Source organism: Camponotus floridanus, unplaced genomic scaffold, assembly GCF_003227725.1.
Source record: "Camponotus floridanus strain SB8 unplaced genomic scaffold, Cflo_v7.5 scaffold22, whole genome shotgun sequence".
NCBI lineage: Eukaryota > Metazoa > Arthropoda > Insecta > Hymenoptera > Formicidae > Camponotus > Camponotus floridanus.
In genome coordinates, this window is record NW_020229348.1 from 2,247,136 (window position 1) to 2,270,625 (window position 23,490).

Below are 23,490 nucleotides of genomic sequence, written 5' to 3' on the forward strand. Positions count from 1 at the left end.
TAATTACTCGTCTTTTTACGCGATTCGTTTCCTCTCTCTGCTATCTACACGTTTATAATTTTATAATCTTTGTTTAAAAGAGAGAACATATTTTTAAGCTATTTAACTTATTATTTATATTAAAATAATTTTTCTTTTTTATCGACTATATATATTTAATGGATATATAAAATATCGATATATAGAATAACTTACTTACCGATGAGGTACTGTCACTTTTTTACCAACTGCTGTACAAAGAAAATACTGACATTTACCGATAGGTTGCGCTTTACAATTTTTAGTTGATAAAATTTATTTGATTCCTTTAGTGGTTTATCGTCCTTTTTTATACATAAAGATAAGCGTAAAGTGTACTCGTAATAAATGATCTAAACAAGGTAACGCAACAAAAGAAATAGCGAACTTAACGAATTGTTCTCTTTCTCTTAAAAGTAGAAGGAGCAAATTTCTAAGCAAACACTTACTGCATAACCTACACGCATTAGAAAAGGATAGCTAGAACCTTCGTTAAGTAACTCTTTTCGCTCGCGGTGAAAATTGGATAAGAATAATTTTCACTTCCTATATATTTCTGACGGTGGCCTTTCAAACAATTTCTAGTGCACGACTGTAACTTTGCGCCAAAAAAAACTTGGGAGTACCCAAGGTTCGTTGACATTTCTTGTTGAAGTTAGGCAACGATCCACATATCAGGCATCGGCATGAAGTTGTCGCACGATTCAAATTTTTCACAGGAAACGTACATCGTACATACGTCATCAAGTATCCCGAAATGGACACCGTGCAACGCGAACGATCGCCGTGTTTCGCGTAAATTATTCGTTCGACGTGTATCACGAGTGTCACGTGAAGTGTCAAACGATTACCCGTATTGTGTTAGTTCAATCCGCGAGTGAATAAACATGGAAAGAGAGGAGCAGAGACTCCGACCGGGTGACATTTCACCGGCTCGGGACAATTCAAGTCCACTTTTCGCGCAATCGTGTATGTGATGTATTATGATTGTATTGTGGTGTATTGTGATCAAAACGCGAGTGTTCGAAGCAACGACGAGGTAATCCAACGCTGTCGACGTTCCTTGGAAAAGAATAGCGAGATGCGTCAAGTACTTTCGTTTCTTCCACTTGAGATGCAGATAAATAGGAGCCATCTGTCATCTATCATCTCCATTCGCCGCCATTTACCGTGGGAAATTGAAAAAGGTATTTATTTTTTCTACATTTTAATACTTCTTCCACTCGTAATTTCTTTTTCCTCCTTAATTGCTTTCACGAAATATGCAGTTCTCGTGTAATTATAGTATCGCACACGTACTTACGCTACTTGAGATAATTATTATCGCGATAATTTCCTCGCAATAGATTATTATAGCGTTTGCGATTATACGAGAAAGATTTAGGTCAAGCCAATTAAGGCACATTCGTAGGATGACGGCACGCCAAGTAAGGTTATGCTTAATCGTTCGGAAAGGCTTCCTCGTGCTACCAACAAAAACGCGACATGACCGAGATCTCTCGGGCGATCCTTTCTGTATAGTCTCGAATTACCGAAAGTATCTCGTAGCTCAGATATTCGGCATTTAACGCGGGTGGTCATCACACTAGGACAACCCTTCGCGAGATTCTCGGAAGCTCGAGTAAAAAAAAAAGGGTCGCGCAGAGTAATAAACCCGTGGCTATCGAGCTCCGAAAGGAACACGCGTGGGATTTAAATTATTCCCGGAGGAAGGGGGAGAAAAATATCGAAGTCTCGGACGATCGCGAAGAAACGCGAGGATTGTCAGCCGGGGAGCTGAATGCGTGATTAAGGGATCTTCGAGACGTACAATCGTCCGCGCAATTTATTAAAGCTTTCCCGAGAACGACGTTTCGAAACGTCGTTCGATGGGAGCGAGCGCGCGACTCGACAATTGCTCGGAAATTACACAGCGATCTTTCTCCGATCCGGAGTAACGTCATTCTACGAAAGCTCGAAAACGATCTGGATCGAGAGCGAGGCAGCCGCTCTCGCGATTTGATCCACTATACACGTGTCGTCCGCGCACGTACACATTTATCATGCACGCACACACGTGCCTATTATATGCGTGCGAGAGAGAGAGAGGGAGAGAGAGAGAGACAGCGCCTGCACACCTTCCCGCACGGTAACAGGCAGGCTATCGTGGTTATTAAGGAAACAGACGAAGGAACGAAACGAAGGAACAAGCGCGTTGGGTGGTCTCGCCCCGCTGTTTATGGGGCACTGCATCTGCTGGCCCCGTATAACCCTCCGCGAGCGAGCGCGACCTGTGTGGTCCCACCTTACGTCCGACTTTACATTCGATTCACTACTTGCTAATGGTAGCCGCATTAGCATTAGGTTGCCCGGCTGTCTCTCTCTTTCTCTCCGCATGATACGCCGCGACGAAACGAAACCTGCTGTTGTGCAATTTTTCGTCGCCGGCGACGAGTACCGAGGCCGGCTGTCCGTCCGTCCGTCCGTCCGCTGTCCGTCCGCTCCGTTTGCGCGATCGAGATCGAAATCGAGATCGGGATCGAGGTCGGATTGCCGGACCGGTAGTCTTTGGCATTCGCGCGTCCTCGGCCTCGTGTTGGCGCTTACCACGTGCCGTAGATTCGACAAATTTCAGAGCGAGCGAGAGATGTTTGTCAAATAAAATCGAGAGCGAAATTACACAGTCTCAAAGTAGTTTCGTTTCTTTTTTTAATAATAATTACATATTTCTTTTTTTATTGTAAACAATTGCTTGAAGTTGATTTTTCTATTTATATCTCTAACGATAAAAGTTCTTGAATCTTTTTGAAACAAAGGAAAAAGTCGACAAACATTGAATGACGACACTGATAACCATAATAATCGCTCAAAAACCATCTTAATTAATGACAATTATATGGCTCTTTAGAATCGCAGGTACGAGAATCTCCCCGGCCCAATATCTTCATTCATTCGGAGAATGCAAACGAGCGTTTTAAGCTGGTTTTCGCATGTGTGTGTATGTGTGTGAATATGTCCCACGTAAAACGTGTTGCGTGGATGCGTGCAGCGCGGTGAACGAGGTCCCCGATATGAGCGTGTTAGCGATTGGTCACGGGTGTGGGTGAGCCATATGCGCGACCGTTTCACAAGCAGGCTACCTGTCTTTAGGATCGTAACGCCAGATCGGGTTTTGACGAGCGATAATGATTTCGAGAATCGAGCACCCTCGTTAAACGAACAGTCAGACGAATCGGGGGATTCATAATGCACTGCTAAAGTCTAAGGAATGCGCCGTCTAAAATGGACAGAGCGAACATTGGCACAATTTTATTTTAATTTATACATGTCTTTACATGTCTTTTTCATATATATAAATATATTATCAAACATTTTTATAATTTATGCAATTATATAATTATATAATTTATATAATTTATATTTTTATAATTTTGTATTATTTATCTTTTACTATATTTTTATTTGTCTATTTAATTATTTACATATTAAAAAATTAAAAAATTCTTATAAATATATTATCAGATATTTTTATAATTTATCTTTTACTACATCTTTATTTGTCTATTTAATTATTTAACGTATTAAAAAATTAAAAAATTCCAATTTTACAAAAGGCATGATTGATACAAATATGATCATTTACTTATCTTTTATATTTCTTAATAACATAAAAATATTTGAAATATTTATATAGAATATTTAGGGAAAAAAATGTTTACTTTTGTTTGAGATAAGTCTCGTACAATCATCTATAATTTCCGACATGAAAAATTAGAAAATAACGATAATAACAATCGTTCGGTCGGGGAGCCCGATATTCGCTAAACCATGGACAATTGAGAAGTCTGCATCCGGTCGGGTGGCGTCATGGACCGGCGTCATCGCCGCCGCCACCGCCTGCGGGGTGAAAAATACTTGCGCGGCCAAGCATGCCGCGATACTCCGATCGGTCGGAGAAGGCATCGATCTCGCCATTGATCGATCGGTCGGCCGGGCCCTCGGATAAGATACTGTCGTCGTTCTGATCCTGTCCTACTCATCGGCGTCCGGTGGACCACACGCCGTCTTGTCGCCTTTCCCTCGTTCCTTTCGCAATAGATCCGCTTGATCCGTATATTCTATCTCTCCAGTCGCGATACTTTATTCCCTCCGACGTGACTGACAATAAGCGTAACGTTTCTCTCTTCGCTTTTCCTCTGGGAGAAGCACGGGAAATGGGGCGAATGAATCGAATTGACAAGTTACTCAAGTTTATTCAAGTGAGAGATGACGGAAAGATACAAACGATAATAAAAATCTATTGGTTATCCCGAGTCGCTAACTATCACGACAGTGATATTCCTCCATCGTTGCGTAGATTTGCATTGATTGAGGTCAAAGTGTCGCCTCTGCAGAATCGATTCTTGGAAATAAAAGATTGCGTTTGCGTCGCGTCAAGATGAAAATTTCGGCGCGCGCACGAGCGAGCATCGCTCTCCTTCGAGGAACGAGGACAGGAGACAAACTTGTGACTTCTCTCGATGGAGTGGAAAGGGGAGAGAGAGAGCGAGAGAGAGGGAAGAAAAAGGAGAAGCAGGCGGGGGAGGAGGGATAACCCCTCTGCCAGCAGCGAGAAGGCCACCCACGTCGAGGGCGCAAAGGCGATATTTAGCGGAAGGCAAATCTCTCCTGGACCACCCACGTCGGCTCCTCGTCGCCGGAGCCTGGGCTACCTTATTTCAGGGTGCGCGCCGGGTGTCGTTGTGTGCGGGTCCCGCAGCACGAAACCGAGAACGCGCGCGCGCGTGTGGGCCTCTCTCTGTATATAATATATAATATAACGATTCTCTCTCCTCCTCTCCCTCTCTCCCTCTCGAATATATCAGCACGCGGTTCGCAGAACGATTTCCGCGATCAGTTCGCTACGATTTTCTCGTTTTCCGTCCGCCGACCCGTTCTCGGGGTCCCGGCGTTTAGAGTTAACGATACGTTAATTCCTCGCGTCACGCTCGGCAAACTCTCGACACTTATACTCCTTCTGTCAAACAGTAAAGTAGGTTTAACGAAATAATTGGCAATAGTCGAGAACGCTTTTAGCTTCTTTTTTTTCCTCGACGATCTATAACCGAGTTACCAATCGTATAATTTTAATTAATAATATAAATATCTGTTATGGAAATAATCTAATTTATTTAATTTATTTAATTTTATTAATTTACTTTAGCTTTATTTATTTACGATTTAGTATAAATTTATTTATATTAAAAATATATTTATGTCTTTGTAAAATAGATTGTTAGCAGAAGAATTGGTAATAATTAAAACTGTTTCATTATTGAATTTTAAGCTATTTTAATGTGAGACAGACCTTGTTATATAATTCATCGCAATAAAAAAAGTGATTCATATTTGAGATATGAATATATTTACGATTTTAAGAAAAAAGAAGGATAAGCCAAAGAATGCTATTGTATATTACATGATGTATGAAAAACATGCATCCACAACATTTTGTTCACCATTATAGATTTATGACACATAATATATTTCTGTCGTAACTCGATTTTAGTGAGCTCGAGCATTGTATCTTGAAAAAAAGAGAAGAAGAATTGATGCTATAAAAAAGGAGGAATTTTATACAACCATTTTACTGCATTTATTTCGAATAATTTTCAAATTTGCAACAAGTAATGTTAGATATGCGAGCGTAAGAGTTAAATTTGCTGAGAGTTTCAAAATAGTATTCTGAGATAAAATTAGATAAAAATATAAATGATAAAATTAGATTGTGTCTTCGTTCATTCATAAATATCATGTTTCCGGTAAAGTTCGGATGTTTAATAAAAATTTTCTCTCTTCTTATCACATTTCCATTTACCTGCGGAAATGAATCATCTCGATAAAAAATGATTCGTTTATTAACGTAAATTTTAGAATGTGTTTTCATACAAATACGAATATGAATACGATAGTACTTTTATTAGGTATAATTTGTACAAATATATAAAAACATTTTTAGATACACTACTTATTAAAAGTTATAAAATAAATTAATATTTATACAAATTGATATTATATAAACATGATTTATATGAATTAATATTAATATTTATGTAAACTAATAATTTATCAAATTATACATATAACAGAGTGAGTCATGTATTTTTAAATTTCATTGTTTTATTAATATGTAATTAAAATAAAATAATAATTATAATTGTTTTATATATTTTGTTTAAAAAATTTGTAGTAAAATTAATTTAACGTTTTTTATATCCCGTATACGTAATATATCATATATTATACTTATTGTTAATATAATTCGAATAAAATTTTTGATTTTTAATAGATTCCATATATTATACTTATGTTAATATATTTTTTATAGTAAATATTCAAAATTTATTATAATTTTACTTCTTATATATTAATATCAAATTCATTTAATGAAAACATAAAAAGCAATTTAAAAAATATAATTTGCAATAATTGCAAGATGAAAGAGATTATATTTATTCTACTTATTTTTTGTTATTACGATATTCTTTGTAAATTTTTATCATAAAATGAATTATTCTATAAGAGACAGAAAGAGAAAGAGAGAGATCTCTTTTAGATGTCAGTACAGAGCGATAGAGAATTCAAATATCTTGCCCATGTCTTGTACGCAATACTTGCGAGGAATAACATAACAATATTCGATCTTTTTTCTCCTCACTCTTCTTTTCTCGCTCTTTTTTCCACGAAAGAAAGAAAGGCGAGGATTGTGCAGCCCAAAGCTTCGGCGCGAGAGACAGAGAGAGAAAGAGAAAAGCAGAGAAGGGTAGCAGAGACGATATACCGCTAGATGGAAAGAGAAAGAAAGAGCAAAAGAAAAGGAGGGAATGGAGGGGTGAGACGGAGAAAGATGGAGAGAGAAGTCGACTACTTCCTTACGCAAGATGACTGCGTTCAACAGTGCGTGCACACCAGAGATGCTATCGGCCACCAAGACGGCACTCCGGACTTCTCTGGACCACCCACCGACAAAATAATAAACACGGAATGCGACATACGCGTCCGTCCGTCCATCTGTTTGTCTGTCCGTCCATCGCTCTGGTTCGTTCACCGGTTCGTCCGCTTGCTTTCTATTTCGCAGATATCATCCGAATTGAAATCTATTAGCGATTCGTACAGAGCCCCGAGTCTTTGTGCCTTTCAATTATTATAATCAAGGTAGAAAACGCTCTTGTTCAGATGGAATTCAACAGAAATTGATTCTATTTATTGTTTAGTGATTAATTTGATAATGCACGAAACAGCACTTGAAACTGTCAGAATATTACGAGGTATTTTACTTGTAGAGAGAGGGAGAACAAGAGGAAAAATTATTATATTTGTGAAAGAATATTAATTATTATTATAGTTATTTACAAGTAGTTATTTATTGAATCAATGTAGCAATTGTATCGTATATTTGTCAAAGAAAAACGAATTTACGCAAAGTTTATTAATCAAAAGATAATCACATTGATATATTTTTCTATCTAGACAAACATTTGATAACGAATTAAAATAAACACAAAATTTGTTTGAAAAATATAGATTAAAAAAAATAAACATATATACTACAAAATATATGCAAGTGATTTAATTAATAAATTATTAGTTTAATTATTAATTAAATAGTATTATGAATGTTAATATCAATTTGTCTTTCTTAGTATTATCTAAAAATATTTGTATGTACATACAAACTATACCTGATATAAATATCTCATCATATAAAAATATAATCTAATTTCAAGAATATACATATATATATATATATATATATATATATATATATATACACATAGAAAGAATAATGAACCTTTTATATCATCATTTAATTATTAACAAATTAAAATAATCTTATATTATTCTCGTTGAAATTATATTTTAATTTATATTTCTTATCTATAAGAGAATCCACTAGAGATGTACACTGAAGCTTTAGAAAATTTCTCGCAAGTTTATCAAACATGTATTGTATTCTATCACACAAAATATGGTTTTATAAATTTTTAAAAATTAGAAATAACTCAACTTATCAAAAGAAGCTTTCATAATATTTTGAAGAGAACAATTATAATCTCAATATAAATCTGTTTATATTTAACGACGACAGATTGTATTTAGATCGGAAAATTTGCGAAAAATGAGTATCATCAGACGGTGATATTCGATCAATTTTTTCGAAAACACTGAAAAGTTGAATCGAATATTTTCCATCATTTGTAAAATCTCTCTTAAGCGAACAGTACGTGTCGCGCTGATAAATCATGCTCGTTTGGACACGCGGCTTCAAACTGTCACGATAAGTCAGTGTGCAAACGAGTTGGCAGCAACGTGTGCGGAAAGCGAGGAGAATTTACACAGGATGATATAAAGTCGATGATACAATACGCGCAATGCTCCTCGTTGCTCGTTTACGACGTATATAAGTGCGTAAAGAGCCGAGTCCAGAGACCAAGCAAACGAATACAAACGAGTATCAGCAAACAAGCGTAAAGTTATAATTATTCCCTTTTAAATTCTTTTATAAAAATGATTTTTATTCATATATATAATTTTTTTGTAAAATTAAGTATATCGATTCAATCAAATATAACGATTTTTAATTAAGATTCGCTGATCGTTCGTATTCGTTTCTTTGACCTGGATCAGCTTAAAATTTATACGATTCTTAGATTTTCGATATTAATCATGTGAGCGCATATATGTATTTTTACTTCTTTTTTTACGCAGCAAAAAACTGTGTGATTAAATTGAAAATTATGTATATTTATGTTTTAAAAGAATAGAGTTTGCTTTTTAATTTAAACGAAGATTTAGAAAGAGAAATAATTCGAATGTAGAATGATTGGCGGTATTTCTATTTTTTAATTTTCTATTTCTGGTTTGTCATAAGATGACAAACGTTGTTTCCATTAATATTCGCGCAGGGCCCAAAAAGATAGATCGATGAGTCAGTCGGATCAGATATTCTGACAAGATCGATCACCAGATATCCTGAAACTCGCTGAGTCAACAAAGATAATGGCGATTACCCGAGGGGATAAGGAATGTACGATGGTGTTCAGCACCGGAAGTTGCAATCTTTCGATCTTTCGAGCACTGATAAACGTCCGTAGATGGATCGGTTAAGAGTTCCGGTAGCCAATGTAGATGTAGATAACTTATGGTTAGTCTTATAGCAAATAGAATTGATTTAATCGATTGTATCTGCTCGAATATAATTTTACTCTCAACTTTTGAGAGAATTCTTAGACTTGTTATTTTATTAGAATTCTTATTTTATTTCTTCGGTAAATCTCGTATCAATAATCAAAGAGATTTACATCTGTTTTTTGTAACTTAATCTTTAACCAAAATGCATATACGATTTTGCATTAGGAAGCTTTACTATCGATAAATGATTAAATAAATTAGAATTACATCGAAAATATCAAAAAGCCTTATCTCTATCTCGTGCCTTGTCGCCCTGTACTTTTGCAAATTTGCCTAATTCGCTCATTTCTACGCGATTCCTTTGCGCCCACATAATCGGCAGAAATCGTAAAAAAGGTCACAAAGTCGCCCAATTCTACCCGACACTTTGCCTGTGCAACGATCGCGATAAACACAAGTGATAAATTTGCCTTTTAAACATTCTGCATTCTGTAACTTGCGTTTTTATCGAATGCTATTTTTCTAAATTGACTCCCGATAATGCGATCGAGATTTTTTCATGTGTACGAGATATTGATTACAGAATAATTTATAATTTTTGTACAGACAAAAAAATTGACATTATTATGCTTGTCCTCTACAATAATAAAATTAAGAAAAGAATAAAATCTCTGATAAAATTTATTGAAATTATTATCAGAGATAAAAATAACTTTCATTCCCTTTCTTATCTTTTCTCTAAGAAATAAAGTTGATCCAAAGTATTACAAAATTATATCGGCTTTAGTCAACTTTTACTTATTCTATTGTCGCAGCTGCACTCTTCGTATGAAAAGTCGGAGGAACCGGCGCAATCGAATTTGTTTTCCACGCGGAGATTGTACCATCCGTGAGCCGTGCCGACAGTTCGTCCAAAACGTTCCAATTATTAATTTACCTCGCTCACAAGCGCGTATGCAGCGAACGAGTGCAACATGTTATTTCGCGTATAATGACGCTGCTGTGCACGCAAACGCGCGTAACCACCCCGGAGACGACATTAAGCGGGGCCCCATCGTTGCCGCCATCAACCCCCTTCCTTTCCCCCCTTTTCTCCCCCCCCCCCCGGAGGCGAAATCCGTGTCGAGAGGACTCTCCTTCGTTCCCTGAGGAAAGGAAAAGAGAAAGGCAGGAAGAAAAGACAGAAAAATATAGATCGTTTATTTTTCCCCCCGCGCGAGACAACAGTGGGAAAAATCGATCTCGATTACCGTGTGAATCGATCATATCCGTCTTCGGGAAAATAACGAGTGTTCCACCTTGACGCGACGACGACCCTCCAAATGTGAAAATCGTCATCGTAATTGGGCCAGGTATTATCGATAAACGTACGTAATAATGGGCGCCGAGGAGTCGAGAACGGAAGGCTTGTAATTAGGGGCTGAAAAATTGAAGCTAAAAGAACGACATTTTTAATGACAGTCGTAAAGGACAAAAATCGGAGAATTAAGAGGTAAAAGACGGAATCGTTGTAATCTCTTCGGGAAACGACGCATTTAAACTTTGTATAGGGTGTCTCAGATCTAACGGATCGCTAAAGTCGAGAATGGGTCCAGTGAAGTTAACTCTAAAGAATAATAAAATATATTTCGAAAAATATTACAAAGCGTCCCGCTCGAGTCACATGAATGACAATAAAACAAACAATGCATAAACACGTTATATACCGCAAAATTTTCGCAGATACATTTTCACACATACATTTAAACGCGAGTACATATTTGACGAGAGATTTTTGCAAAAAAAAAAAAAAAAAACAATTTTGTGGAAAATTGGATTAGACTCGCGTCAGCGTTTGCGAAACACCCCGTATATCCCGTTAGTGCCGCACGCGTATATACGTGCTTGTGCAAATCGTGCGTGCGTACTTCCGCGATGGACTAGCTGGGTGGTCCACACGATCACGAAATACGAGACTTAGAGGAGAGATAGAGAGAAAGAGGGACTCGTCCCGCGTATGCGCGCTCACGCGCAGTGTGCGTCCGCTCGTACGCACATACGCGGCGATCTTGCGTGTCGTGAGCGTGCTTATTGATTTCTAATGACGCACGTGTAAACGTTGATTTGCACGCGGGCTGGCCGTTGAGCGAGCCCCGCGATATCGTCTCGCTCTCGACCGGATTTTACAAATCTTCATCTCGATCTCGTCCTGTCGCGAGGGGACACAAAGCGTTGAGTGTATTCCTATCCACGGCGATGCTTGAGAGAAGTTTTATAAATAGTACGTGGCACACACACAATTTTTCCATTAGAAAATTGTCGAATATACAGTGATTTTCGTTCAACCATTAATTATATCTTTTATTATAATGGAGTTGCGATTTTTTTACCAGAAAGCTATTCTTTATTTTAAGATGTCTTATAAAAGAAACTTGGTAGACTATATTTGACTTTACGTGTGAAAACCTATTCAAAATTATTTCAAAGTCACAATTATATTTTTCCATAATTTTTTTATAAAACGACATATCTATTTTAGATCGTAGCATTACAGATTTTTAAAAAATTCAATCGAGGCATTTTTTAATTTATTTTACGAGTGCAACTTTTCAACGAAAATGGTTCTAATTAGTCGAATGTATTTTTCTTTGCATCTCTTTCGTGTAATTTAAGGATTTTCCAAATAATTCAACAAAGTTTATTGCATTGTATAAATCAATGCAATATAACCGGTTTGATTAAATGAATGGGCCGGGATTTATTTGATTTAATTCAATATATCTTATTCAAAATATAATATATATTCTATGATTTCTCTAGAATCCCCCGGAGTAAAGAGAACAATAAGAGACAATAAGACATTCTAGTGTCCTCGAACGAACTCCGTTAGAAGCAGGCAGGGGGTGTCTGCCGTGTTAAAAGGTTAAAGGAGGACGGCAGTTGAAGCAAAGTGCGAAGTGGAGACGGGCCCCTTATAATAGCGCGTCTCATTAGGTGGTCCCTCGGTTTCGCCGTGGGTGGTCAGTCACTAACACTGTTTTGATATTAAGCATAGGACCATGTGAGTTACGCGTACGCCGCCGTGATGTACGCACGTATTGCGTGTGCGTGTGAGTATCCCGCTTAACCGCCGCACATTGCGTTATTTAACGGTTATGGCGCTTAGGTACTTTTTCGAAAGTTGTATCTAGAGAATATTTAAATACGTGCCTAATCAATGTCAAAATCGACCGATAAAATGAAAATTTTCCAAATCGTTAACAATATATTTCTAAATCCGGAACACTTTTCGAAAAGTTTCGCATTCTAAAATAGTCACTCAATGTTTTCTGGGAACACTTTTTATAGCTTGCAGCCAGAGAGAACTATATATAATTAAAAAATTGTATATATTATACAATAATTAAAATATCATTTGAGATGGGGCGAGAATAACAGTAGTAAGTAATTTATTAAAGATATTTTATCAAACAGAGATGACTTTTTTCTTTATTTTTTAATTCTCTCAAGACTGGTATTTATAAATATAAAAAACGATTTTAAAAATATGCTTGTAATTATCTCAAATATCCCACGAGAATGTAGACTCTTATTCGTATCTTTCGTTCATAATGTAATCTACTCTTTTTAGAGAAATGATGCCCTAACTTTTAATTGATGCCATATATCGCGGCTGTTCTAATTCTATGAAAATTTTAAAAAAAAAAAAAATTATTTTCACTATTTATTGATAAACGAGACATGCATGATCGAGTTAAAACATTTAAACTTCAATTTATTATGTCAACATAATAATTCTATAAACAATAGCATTTAAAAAATATCACCGCTAATAAAATAATAATAATAATATTGGTGTTATTATTGACATGTGGAATTTTCAAAATCCAAGAAATAAAAGAAAAAGAAAATTAGAATAGAAACAACATTTAAGTTTAAATATGCGAGTGAAATAAAGAAGAACTTGAGCACATCTAAAATTATCGCAAACCTATTTTCCTATTATAACTGGAACTGAATAGAGGCACACATTGTATCCACAATGGGTCGTATCGAACTGAATAGACAGTAAGTGGTGGTCTGTTACATTTGACACGCTAATTTCCTAAAGCTCTCCTCGTTATACAATGCAGATGTATCCATCACTGAAGTCATTTAAGAATCGTCATAGAAAATCATAACTTTGTCATTAGGATACAATGGGATGAAAAATAGCGACTTGAGTCAGGTTAAAAATTTCATTATCGTGCGTTAGAGACGAACAGGTCTTAATATAAGGAAAAATCAATCAATATGAATTTAAGAAAAGATTCAATAATGCAATGAAAAATATTTCTAGATCGTAATACAATGTATATATAGCTAAATCTTGGGAGATAATTATGGCATTTTTTTATTTTAGGCTTATATGTTTTATTCGAAAATTATTTCCTATTAAATTATTTTCCCTTATTTCTAAGTTTTTCGTTAATACACAATCTGATTTTTATTGAACACTAAAACAAAACAAAGCGCGCGCCATTTATTCTGTTACATTATATATTTTTAATAACATATATACTTACTTTATGAACACAATTAATCCTTTCGAAATTATTTTCTCTTATTAATTTACCAATTCTTTGTATTGCACTGTCAATATAATCTTCGCGATGTCAAATGATAAATAACACTCAAATAACACGAAATATGCAACACCATAAAAACCAATCAGAGCGACGAAAAAGAGGCAATAATACATTTCGAGATTTTCGAGATAAACCGATACATTCGAGAATCGACTTAACAACATTTAAGTTGTCTCTCGCGCTCTATCTTTCCTTCTCCTTCTTTATTTTTATCTAATGGAGAGATAATATGTCTTTTTTAGAATAGGATAATATATATATATATATATATATATATATATATATATATATATATAGAAATATATCTATTGGTATATTTTGTCAATATCTATGAGATACATGTATCGAGGATGTACGCTATAAGAATTAATTTGTCTCCGCATTACGTATACCCCTACATGTGGCGCGGGGAAAGAATTGACAAGATTTTTCGCTTCTGACGTCATAATCCGATACGATTCTCAAAAGCCGTCCGAATTTCATGGTCGATCCGCCCCTGCCTTACGTATACGTCGCCTCCGCTCCGCTCGACGAAGCGAAGGATTCCGCCACGCGGACAGAGGCGTCGGCCCGACCTGGGTGGTCCCCGTCCTACGCAAACAGAGCGTACGTAGAGCCCGAGTCGTACGTCCTACGAACGACCAGGTATAATTCTCCCCTCCCTTCCTCCGGGCTCGCAGCGTCCGGGAAATTTACTGACTTTTTGGATTTCTCTCACAGCAGCGTGCTCACAATACACAATAGCGAGGTCCTATTCCTGTGACCATTCGTCTCGTTAAATTCGTAGACCACCATTTTAGCCCACGTTTGCGGCTTACTCCGAGTTTTTATGGCTGTTTAATAGCCCCCGAAATCGAACGAATCGTAACTAGGTATCCTACAGAGTGCCCTTGAGGTCTCAATCTACCTAGAATGAGAAAGAGAATGTCTTCATCTATGAAACGTGGCCCCATAGGTTCTAATCCTCTCGATTGTGTCTTATTATTCTAAGATTCTGTCATTAATAACAGCGTATAGTTTTATTGTTAGTTCATTGCATTTTGTAGATCACAATATTTATCGAATAATTTTATTACAAGTATGTGTTTTATTATAATTTTGTCTCTCAAAGACACATTTATCAGAGCAAAAAGTGTATTTTTTTTAACTTTGTCACATATTCCACCGATTCAAAATTTATGTGTAAAAAAGATGAATTATCTAAACAAGCACAACTCATATATTCTCTTATATACCTCGGATATTTCGTTTCCTTTTTCTCGCGTTGCTCTAAAAAATTATAATTATTTTCCAGAGTTTCAACCATAACGCGCGTCGCAGTTTAAGGCCGAGCGCGGCGCCGCTACAAATCCTTCGAGCTGAATTTACGATTTTAATTCGGGATAGTCACCGAGATGAGTTCAAGCGGATCCGTACCATGTATCCTGACCATATTGCTTTTCATTATGGCCCGCGGTGTGCCTTCGGACCACCGACGTCGCTGCAATTAGTAAGTCGGATATCTTCCTCTCCAACTCTTTCCTTTTCCCTCTCTTTCTCTCTCGTTCTGTGCCTCTTTCTCTCGCGCTCTATCTTTCCCTTCTCCTTCTTTATTTTTATCCAATAGAGAGATAATATGCGAATAAGTCTAAAGATTAAATTGCGGATAGCTTTAATTGAGGTCTAGAAAAAAACGTACGTATACTTTTGATATCCTTTTTAAAAATCTTTTAAATCTCAATGAAATATTAAGTTAATGTTTAAATAATTACAGTTGGTAAATTTTATATATTTAAGTTAGTCGTGAGGTTTTCTCCGATTAACAAAAGTCAATTATTACACGCATACGATAGAGATTAAAATAAAATTATGGAATCCCAATTATTGAAAGCAATTTAGATAACAGGATATTTTTAAGTATGCTTGAATTAAACTGTATAATTGAAAGCGACATTTAATCTTGTTATATCGACCGTGCATTTGTGTGTAAATATATATCCCGTCTTAACTCTCGAAACGCACAGAAAAATCGCGAAAGCATTAAAGTCGATACGAGCTGTCATGTACAGATTATTCGCGCGATACGGTCCATATATTGAAAGCATATCATTCTCGAAATTGGAATCGCAACAGCGGCCTTTCGAGTCCTCTCTCGAACGATCGTCGATTATCAATCGCGAGATTATTCTCTGGGAGATTATCCTCCTTCGAGGAGGATGCGCCTGGGATTATGCAACGCGACACGCGTCCGTGAATCGACGAGAAACCGCAGGCTGTTCCACAGGCGCGCTCGTTCACCGATTCAGCCGCTATCTCGCTCCCGCACTCATTAAGCCGATACACCGGCGTCGGCGAAGATCAAAGCCCGTCTCCTACGGAGGACCGCTTAATACCGGGTGGCGAGTTAAGAGTGTCGTAAAAATTATTAACGGTTCCTCGGCGCGCGCGTTCACCTTATCGCCGATCGACGGGGCGACCGCGGGGTGCATTCGTCAAAGAGGACACAATACGCAAAGATCCGCCTTTCTTTTCCCTTCGTCCTTTTTCTTCGTTCTCCTTCTCTCTTCTCTCTCTTCTTACCGAGCAAATGGAGAGCATCTAATATTTCTTTTTCACTTTCTTTTTTTTTTATTAGAAACAACGGCCGCGCTTGAATAACATCTCTCGAAGGATATTATATCGCATGCGTCAAATCATTTTTTAAATCAATATCTATAATAGTTGTCTTTTTTCTATTATAATGAAAAAGAGAAAATATTATACATGCAATGTGTTATATATACACAAAAAATATATATAAATATGTATAAATAAATACATATAAATAAATAAATAAATATATATATAAATTGACACAAATAAAAATCTCTTGAGAAATTGCAGTTTTAAAGTTACACTCGAGGTTTTAAATATTTTAAAATAACATTATATAATAACGTAATATAGGAAGATTTTTTAAATTGCATGCTACATTATATATGCGAATTTGGGGTAGTGTTATGCTTGATGAAGTCATATCGTTATGCAGATATTACGACGACAATTTAATATGTTAATCATGTCGAAAGAGAGAGAGAGAGAGAGCGCAACAAAAAGCGAAAGAGAGCTCCTTCGCCGGAAACGACCGGCCTTCACTCCCACGCATTTACATGTTGTATTCTCGACGGGGAAAATACCGAGTGCAAATGTGCATCAATGCAACGTTCCGTTGAAAAGACAGAGTTTAACTCGGTTATAGCCCTAAGTGATTTACAGTTATAGTTTGGCAACGTACGAGAGATGAGATGGTTGAGAGAGAAAAATTGTTGCGATAGAAATGAAAAGGTTTTCTTCTCGTAAATAAACCATTCAAAATAAACGAATTATATTTTCATTTTTCACAAATTGTATGTCCATTTGTATGTTACAATTTATCTCGCGCGATTTTGTGAAAAATATATTAATTCAAATTATTTTATTTAAGCAAATTCTAGACGAACATAATAATAGTAAATTAACTATATTCTTCGTTAAACGTGAGAATATATTATTTATTATTCTCTTAGAAATTACATTTGTTATAAATTTTTTTCGATTTAATTAAAAATAAACAATTTAATATTGAACTTTTTCAATTACGATCAGTAACGTTTTTAAGATAATAAAACTAGTGTTTTTGAAGCCTCGCATTACACTTATTATTATTATTAGAAGAGATTTTCTAATTCGAAACTTTTTATCTCGTGGAAATTAATGTTATTCGAGTACGATGTTACTCGAATCAAATGATCACATTTAGCGCTGAATATGGGTTATGAATACAAATACGAATCTTCGACGGCTCCCTGATAATCTTTTCTGTAAATGAACATGCACGTAAACAAACACAAATGCACGCCACGTGCATAAACAGAGACCGAAGCAACATGAAAGCGCCGAAGGATGCGGAAAGACAGAGAAGAAAATACCGGCATCGCGTATACACATATTCACACACTGTGATGTTTAAATGATTCCACGGATCAAGTATGATAATAACTTGTTTTAAAAAATTTAATTCAAGAGAATATATTGACGAGAGATTCTTTATTGACGACTCGTATACTTACTAATATTCCTTTTTTGAACCTTAATGTACTTTTTATTATCTTCATTCTTCCAGTTATGACCGAATGTAATCTCGAATGGTTCATTTTCCGGTTATGACCGAATATAATCTCAAACGATTCACGTATGTGAATCGCTTGAAAATTTTCCAATTTTTTAAATGTATTTTTATACAGCTGCTGTAAATAAATTGAGATCAGATGTCAGACTGTAAATGAAATGTTATTTTAACTATCTTTGTAAAATCATTTCATCTCTACTCGTCTTTCATTGCGATAAAATTAGAAATTACGTAAAGCGAGAAAGATTTAATGCGAGGTTTTCTAAAGGTTTTTCTTGTGAATTTTAAATTGATCTCTTATCTTCGAAATACCTAGACATTATTTCCACGCATATACATATTGAGATACTTAAAAAAATATTGGAAGAATATTGATTTTCAGAGAAAAAAAATTTGTCATTTTATTAACAATCGACTTGTCAAAATATTGCTATTTGCGAGATTACATAATAATATCATATCGCGATTTCCTCTTAATCAGTGATTACGCGTGTATTTAAATAAATTTTTGGGTAAGATTTTCGAAAAAAACATCCAGAGATTTCGTCCGTCTAGCCAGCACTGTGCGTCGTGCCAATCCGCAGCTGTGTGTACCGTCATATGTGTGCGTGCGTGCGTGCATACATCAGCGCGTCTCGGTGTGTGGGTAATGTTTTTGCTCCGAGGAAAAATAGGAACGCGTGTGTGGTCTTAGAGCCGGCTCCCCTCGCTAGTCCCCGGGTATCCTAGCAACGCGGAACGCCAAACGCCTCCGCCAATCGTCTCCGAGCCTCCGACGCTTCGGTCCATCTCGGCTCCGCTCGGCCTCGACGTCATCTCCGCGCGCAGTAACGCATCAATCCGCGGGTGGATCTTCGTTCTCGCCGAGCCTTGATCGATCGATCGATCAGACGAGGTGTGAACGTAGAATTTTTCAGTTTTGAAATTCAGATCATTCATTCATACAAATCGATATAATTTTCCATTTCCTCCTCTTTATTTTCGTGAGAGAGAATGCTATAAATATTTTATATAAAGTATATTAATATAATGCGAGGATTCTTTATAATTTTATAGCATACTTGTAGAGCATTCTTAATATATTAATACAATAATATTTATATATTATTAAAAATATACTAGTAACTTATAATTAATAACATTTTTCCGAGAATCCGTCAATGTATATATATCGACAGATTTTCTTATTGATTAAAATTAACGCGCGGATGCAGGTGAGAAATCTGGAACGCACGGGGCCCGTGGGCCGCGTACGAGCCTGAATGTTTGCGCAGGCCGATCGTGGGAAGGGGAGGGGAGGCCGTCAACTATGGCCGGCGCGGCAGGCAGGGCAGGCCACGAAAGAAATGTGGCAGCGAGTTTCGCTTAGTACCGACTTAGACTGCTCTAAGTGGCGGTCGTGTGGACGCCGGCGCCCGTCGTCGCACCATTACGCACGAGTACGCATCATCAGGACGCATCAGGGGCCCGCGCAGAGGGCCCGTCGCACTCTGCGAGCGCGTTCGAGCGACGACGACGACGACGACGACGACAACAACGACGACGACGACGATAACGTTCGGTTGTGATAGTGTGACAACGAGCCGGGTCCGTCACGGGCCCCGTGGCTGTCCGGCGTTTTACCGCGCGTGACGATTCGTACGCGGGAAAAAAATAAACACGTCGCGTCGCGCGATACGTTTCCCTCGCGTTGCTCTTCATCGATGAGAGAGAAAGAGAGAGAGAGGTGTGTTTATCGCGGGTAACCTAAAAACCGATCTCGGCGCAGTACGATACATATATCGGTAGGACGCGCGCGCATGCGCATCGCGGCACTCTATCCTCGTGCGCGAATTTCGAGCGAGGCGCGGGGTCACGTGGTTATCGTACGAACCCGCGGACAGTGTTGGTGAACAAGTGCTCCCGAAAGGTGTTACGATTTCTCCGGCCAGTGAGTGCGAGGGTGAGCGGGTCGTTTCGGTCCCACGCTCGAGTTCGCGACACGTTGAGAGAGAAAAAAGGAGAGAGAGACAGCTCCGAAAGGAACACCGCGCCTCGATCTGGAACCAGATCGTTCGAGTCCCCCTTGAAAAAAAAAACAAAAAGAGGAACCGATATTAAAACGTCAACGCAAAGTTATTTATTACCTCGAGGGCTGTCAGAGGACCTCTAGCGAGCCGCGCAACGAGAGATCGATGAAAAATTGAAGATCGGTGAGAGAGCGAGGAAGATAGACGGATAGAAGGAGAGGAAGGAAGGGGGCGAAGGTGAACGAGTTCGTGAAATCGTAACCGCGCGTGGCGTGCGGGCGAATGCATGACAGATCATGGTTTCCGTGTCCGGCCCCGTATCCACAGGGATCCTAGCGGAACGCCCTTCTGGATCGCAGGGCCCGCGGCAGAATGGCGCGGAGGATGAGAAGGACGCCAAGGCGGCGGAAAACGCTAGGATCCGGCACGAGTCGGATCTCTACGTCAGGCCCAGCTGGACGGACGCCGCGATAGCGTTGGATCAACTCGAAAAGGTGAGCTAATTTCATTGTTTATCATTCCTTCTCGATCCCCTCGACGTCTTGTTCCATTTTTGCCGCACGAAAACTTTATTACAAATCATAATTTCCGATGATAAATTATCTTCCGCAATTTCTTTTTTCAGTTTCTAATTAAATTATTAACTATTTGATATTAAAAATTATTATAGCGTTCTAAACTTTAGTATTAAAATCTGTTAGAAAATAAAAGTAATTGCAGTATTAAAGAATTATATAAGTTGGGAAAAAGTGAAAAATATATACGAAAGAAAAAAATTACGCGCTTTATTTTTCTTAGAAAATTGGAGCGAGAGGTACTTTTAAGTTTCTGACGTTTTTGAATTTTGACATTTGGAGATTCTTTTCAATCGTATTTAAATGCAAGGATGGCAGGATCTTTTCATGATCAAAAAGAAAACGATAAAAGGGATTATATAAATAGACAGATTATGTTTGTGAAATCAATCTTTTCTATATATTTGTCGTAATATTAATACATAAGTGTGATCAATTATTTGTTTGAAATCCTTTCGATTTTAAGAATGTATGATATATCATAATCTGTAGATTGCAGACTTAGAAATCAATTTTTTAGTTTCACGAAAAATTGTCTGAAAAATTTGAAAAAGAAACGAAAAAAAAGAGATTAAACGCATGTCATTTGATATCTTTTGTGCGCAGATATGTAATCAAATTTTTTCATAACTCTCATGCGCGTATGAATTATATAAAATTTCATATAAAATTCGTATTTCGTTAAAAAAAAAATCAATATCAACGCAAGTTAGTTCCGCCACATGCGGCGTGGAAAAAGTGTACATATCGCGTGAAATTATCCTGACGTTTACGCATGAAATACTACGTTAATGTTACGTTCTTCCGTGTAGATACCGAGACGACTAATTAAGACGGTTAACTAATTTAGCGGTTCGCCGCGTCCGTGGAACGAGGCTCGTTACGTGAGGTCTATTCTTTTATAGCTGGGCGCGCATAACTAGATGCAGATAATAGGGCGTCGCACACGCTCGCGTGAGCGGGATTCGGTTCTCCGGGGATATACGTGGAGATAAGCGCATGAATTCGATGCAAATTATATTGGCCGTTCACCGATAACGGCGCTATTATTTCCTACCGGCGGCGCGTCGCGTTATCTCCGATCGCCGATTAACGAGGCGCACTTTGACGATCGAGGAATGGGTTTTAACGGCGGTTAGCGGCTCCCGGACCCTTATCGTCGGCGAAGGGCCCCTCGAAAAGCGTTATTACCGATATGATGCCGCCGCAATCTGGTTGTGCCGGCTGCGGCGAAATCATACTTTGCGAAACCACTTCCTCCCCTGTCCATCGCGCCTCGATCTTGAATCGTTTCATTTTACAACTTGTACAAGGTAGCTTGTACAAAACGATCCGTTACTCGTCGAGAAAATGCATGATTTCATGTAAGAAAATACAGAAATCGAAAATAAGAGCTTTCTATGAAATTTAGATTAGAATTGGAATTTTAATTTCGAAAGGCTTTTAATTGAATGATGAGCGATATAGAATTGATCAGGGGGAAAGATTCTCGATTGAAAATTGTCTCGTGTTGAAAATTGCATCCTCTTGTTCTGAAAAAAACTAAAAATTTCCGAGCTTAAAGGAAAGTCATTGATTTTGATGATGATAATTACGCCGATTTCCGAAATATCCTCACGCACGCATAAGGAAGCTCGCACTGCGTTACGCATTAATAATGCGACACATACGCACGCCAGCCTCTCTGGAGTTACGCACACTGACTAGTTGTGAATTTTCACATACACGGGTGGTCCCGAAAGGCGTTTTTTTCAAAGGTTTCAAATCGAAGGATCGACTTCCTGCCGCGCGGAGCTCAAACGCGCCATCCCTGGCACTTCATCTCTTCTGCAATTAATAAAATCTTGCGGTATTTGTCATTCGCTCGGTCGAACGAAAATGTGCGTGACATATGAATCGGTATTACTTTTCAAGAATTGCTCTCTTCGATACGGAACGATCTCGTATATAATCGATTTTTTATATTTCTTTGCCTTCATCGATTGATTTCGAAAGTTTCCAACGGTGTTCTCGATTAATCTTGCTGTCACTCTTGATCCTTTTTATTTATAAGCTTTGATATTTCCGCCAAGAAAGTATTCATTGTTCCAGCCAGTTAAACGATTAAAGACAATATACTTTTTTCTTTTTGCCTCTACAATAGCCTTGTATTTTTAAATACGACGAGATAACATAATTATTTCGCATATATTAGCCATACGTTTATTTCGAGAGATTGTTACTTATTTTAATTTGTTTTTGCACGAAGGCTTTTAATCTTTTAATTTAATATCCGTCAGCTTTAATTTCGATTACGCTACATTAAATCCGCGTTGATGCTATTTTCAATTGCGTTCGACGTATCCTGGCCGATGGTCCGAGAAACGCGCACCTATAATAAGAGGCGAAGCGGAGTAGCAGGCCTCGCGAACTTTTTGCTCGCGATAATCGCGCTGGGTGGCCGCACGAGCGATTTCTACATCGCGGATGTACCGGGTCGTTCCGTTGAAATCGGTTACGTCTTCATTAAAAGCGGCTTTGACATTGTCGAATCGTAACTTTTCGCAGTGATAAGAGCAATGATATTTTATTATAGAATTATTAAAATGTGCGCTTTATTTATAGTGATTTTTTTATCATCATAAATATTTGACATATTCACGCACGTGATTTTTTCTTTTTCACATTAAAAGTTGTAAATAATTTTTTTAATAATTGCTGATGTTCAAGGGTTAAGAAATCTTAATTAGATGCAGATATATTAATTAAATGATATTTTTTAATTTTTATATTGAAAATCTTTATATACAAGAATTGTTCAATTTATTCTTATTGAAAAACTCGGATTCTTTTTCTCCCGTTTACATTGACGGTATACGTTTACTGTCTCACGAATTACCGTACGACCCGCGACAGGACGAAAGGATTTTCGGAGATTCCTCGCGCGCGATTGCACAATCGAGAACGCGATCACTGGTGAAGCTGAGAAGCGATGACAGTCGGGACGAGCGGCACAAAGAGACTAA

General features: G+C 37.5%; 1 protein-coding gene and 1 long non-coding RNA gene across 4 annotated transcripts in view; both read left to right on the top strand.

The window, feature by feature from the left end:
- The first annotated feature begins 329 nt into the window (after positions 1–329).
- LOC109609965 lies at positions 330–16,442 on the top strand. The gene is made up of 3 exons (XR_002192537.2): positions 330–1,205; positions 15,070–15,264; positions 16,390–16,442. It is a non-coding gene; the product is annotated as an uncharacterized LOC109609965 (long non-coding RNA).
- Positions 16,443–19,217: 2,775 nt separating this feature from the next.
- The window catches only part of LOC105250911 (protein patched), a 37,958-nt gene continuing 33,685 nt past the window's right edge, over positions 19,218–23,490 (top strand). The window contains exon 1 of one of the 3 annotated variants that reach the window (XM_011257280.3): positions 19,218–20,404. In XM_011257280.3, the coding sequence (XP_011255582.1) occupies positions 20,207–20,404 (198 nt within the window). In that variant the 5' untranslated portion in view covers positions 19,218–20,206. The remainder of the gene's footprint in view (positions 20,405–23,490) is intronic. The other 2 variants (XM_025408637.1, XM_011257279.3) reach the window with 2 other exon arrangements.